Source organism: Eimeria maxima, genomic scaffold, assembly GCF_000499605.1.
Source record: "Eimeria maxima Weybridge genomic scaffold, Emw_scaff1659, whole genome shotgun sequence".
In the NCBI taxonomy this organism is placed as follows: Eukaryota; Apicomplexa; class Conoidasida; order Eucoccidiorida; family Eimeriidae; genus Eimeria; species Eimeria maxima.
The window spans coordinates 854-3,266 of NW_013563572.1; the positions used below are offsets into that span (position 1 = coordinate 854).

The window sequence follows — 2,413 nt, forward strand, 5'->3', positions numbered from 1 at the left end:
TTTTATTCTCTTTATTAAATAAATATAATAAATAAACAGTTAATTGTCTCCTTTTATTTATTTATTTATTTTTTTTTCCCTAACAGGAGACGATGTTGAATATGCCCTCCATGTCTGCCATAGTTGTCGTCTCCTTACCAGCCAAACAAAAGTCTTCCATGCTGCACTAGCCACTAGAGGTACAGCTGCTGCTGCTGTTGCTGCTGCTGCTGCTGCTGCTGTTGCTGCTGCTGCTGTTGCTGCTGCTGTTGCTGTTGGTTTTGTTGATGTTGCTGCTGATGCAGTTGCTGGTGTAGATGTAGACTCTGCTGTTATAAAATAAAGGAGACAATCTGTTGTTTACCCCTCCTGTCTCCTTTGTCTCTTTTTTATATAAATATAATTATATACAGGAAAAAGGGCAAAAAGAGAAGGAATGTTATTATATGATATGTTTAAGGAAGCACGTATACTAAAAAGAGCAGATGAACATATTTGTCTTGTTGTTACTGGTCCTAATCTTACTGCTTTCTTAAATCATCCTGATCTACAGGTTAGGGTTTAGGGTTTAGGGTTTAGGGTTTAGGGTTTAGGGTTTAAGGGGGGGGAAGATGGGGAATTTAGGGTTTATGGGTTTACGGGATTGGGATTGAAAGTTTGGCGGTTTTAGGATTTTAGGGTTTAGGGTTTTTAGGGTTTTTAGGGTTTTTAGGGTTTAGGGTTTAGGGTTTAGGGTTTAGGGTTTGCTTGCAGACTTGTTTCCTTAACATGGCTTGCTGCTGCGACGTTGTTGTTGCTGCAAGGGTAACTGCAACACAGAAAGCAGACATGGTAAGTAACTGTCTCCTTTCTTGTCTCTATCTGTCTCCTTTATGCTGTGTGTCTCCTTTCTTCCTCCTTGCTGGTCATTAAGACTCTCCCTACCACGTGCATGCATGCATGCAATTATACATGCATGCATGCGTGCATGCATGCAGGCATGCATGCATTTTTTTGGGGCTTTTTCTCTCTCTCTGTGTGCAGGTTCGATTGGTAAAGAAGCGTCTTACCCCACAGCCTATTACTTTGGCTATAGGTGTGTCTCCTTTTTTGTTTCCTTTTTTGTCTCCTTTTTGTCTCCTTTTTTGCCTCTTTTTTTGTCTCCTTTTTTGTCTCCCTTTTTGTCTCCTTTTTTGTCTCCTTTTTGTCTCCTTTTTGTCTCTTTTTTTCTGCATAATAATATATTTAATAGTTTCCTTTTTTTCCTGTTTATCTGTTTCTTCCCTAAAGTGTCTCCTTAATTGTCTCCTTTTATAAATAAATATATATAAATAAATATATATAAATAAATATATTTACTCAGGGGATGGAGGTAATGATGCTCCTATGCTACAAGAGGCAAGCGTAGGGGTAGCAGTAAGAACAGAAAGAGGGACATCTATAGCAGGATTTGCTGACTTCGCTATATCTGAATTCAGGTAACAATAAGTGTCTCCTTTTTTTTTGTCTCCTTTTTTATACTATTTAGTGTCTTTTTCTTGTCTCCTTGGTGTCTCCTTTGTCTCCTTGTATACATCTCCTTTTTATCTCCCCTAGTGTGTCTTTCTTGTTATTTGTCTCCTTTTTTGTCTCTCCTCCCTCTGTCTCTTTTTTTTTTGTTATCCCCCTTCCTTGCCACCTTTTCCCCCTACAAATAACCTAATAAGGATATATAAATTATATCTTATTTATATATACCCATTACCTATTTCCTTAATAATTAATTATATCCTTAATTGTCTCCTCCTGTCTTCTCTCCTCCTCTGTCTCCTTCCTCCTGTCTCCTCCTCCTGTCTCCTCCTGTCTCCTCCTCCTCCTGTCTCCTCCTCCTCCTGTCTCCTCCTGTATACAGATTCTTACAACGTCTATTATTTGTACACGGACGTCTTAATTTCTTAAGGACATCAAAAGTTATTCTTTGGATATTTTTTAAGAGTATATTATTAAGTTTTCCTGGTTAGTATTAATTAATTAATTAATTAATTAATTAATTAATTAATTAATTAATTAATTAATTAATTAATTAATTAAATAGATTAATATTTGTTGATTTATTTACTTAAATAAATAAATAAATAAGTAAATAAATAAACAAATATTAATCTATTTATATATAATATGTGTCTATTTATTTACTTATTTATTTTTTTTAAATATATAAATACATAAATAAATAGGGGTCTCCTCTACTGTCTCCTCCCTACCTTCTCCTTTTTCCCGTACTATCTCCTTCCTACTATCCCCTTCTTGCTGTTTCCCCCCTCTAAGATAATAAATAATAAAAGAAATAATATAAAAGCCCCAATTCTCTCTTCTTTGCATGCGCTGCAGTCTTCTTATTTCAACCGAGTGCCTTCTGGTCAGCAGTAGAGGTAAGGGGGAAAAAAAAAAAAAAAAAAAAAAAAAAAAATTTCCT

At 35.4% G+C, this 2,413-nt stretch overlaps 1 protein-coding gene across 1 annotated transcript in view; it reads left to right on the top strand.

Moving 5' to 3' along the window:
* Nucleotides 1–415: 415 nt before the first annotated feature.
* The window catches only part of EMWEY_00054590 (hypothetical protein), a gene marked incomplete at both ends in the record, with an annotated part of 2,836 nt that continues 838 nt past the window's right edge, over nucleotides 416–2,413 (top strand). Inside the window, 5 exons of the mRNA XM_013477692.1 lie at nucleotides 416–532; nucleotides 733–810; nucleotides 1,003–1,054; nucleotides 1,322–1,436; nucleotides 2,329–2,369. Coding sequence (XP_013333146.1) covers nucleotides 416–532; nucleotides 733–810; nucleotides 1,003–1,054; nucleotides 1,322–1,436; nucleotides 2,329–2,369 — 403 coding nt within the window. The remainder of the gene's footprint in view (nucleotides 533–732; nucleotides 811–1,002; nucleotides 1,055–1,321; nucleotides 1,437–2,328; nucleotides 2,370–2,413) is intronic.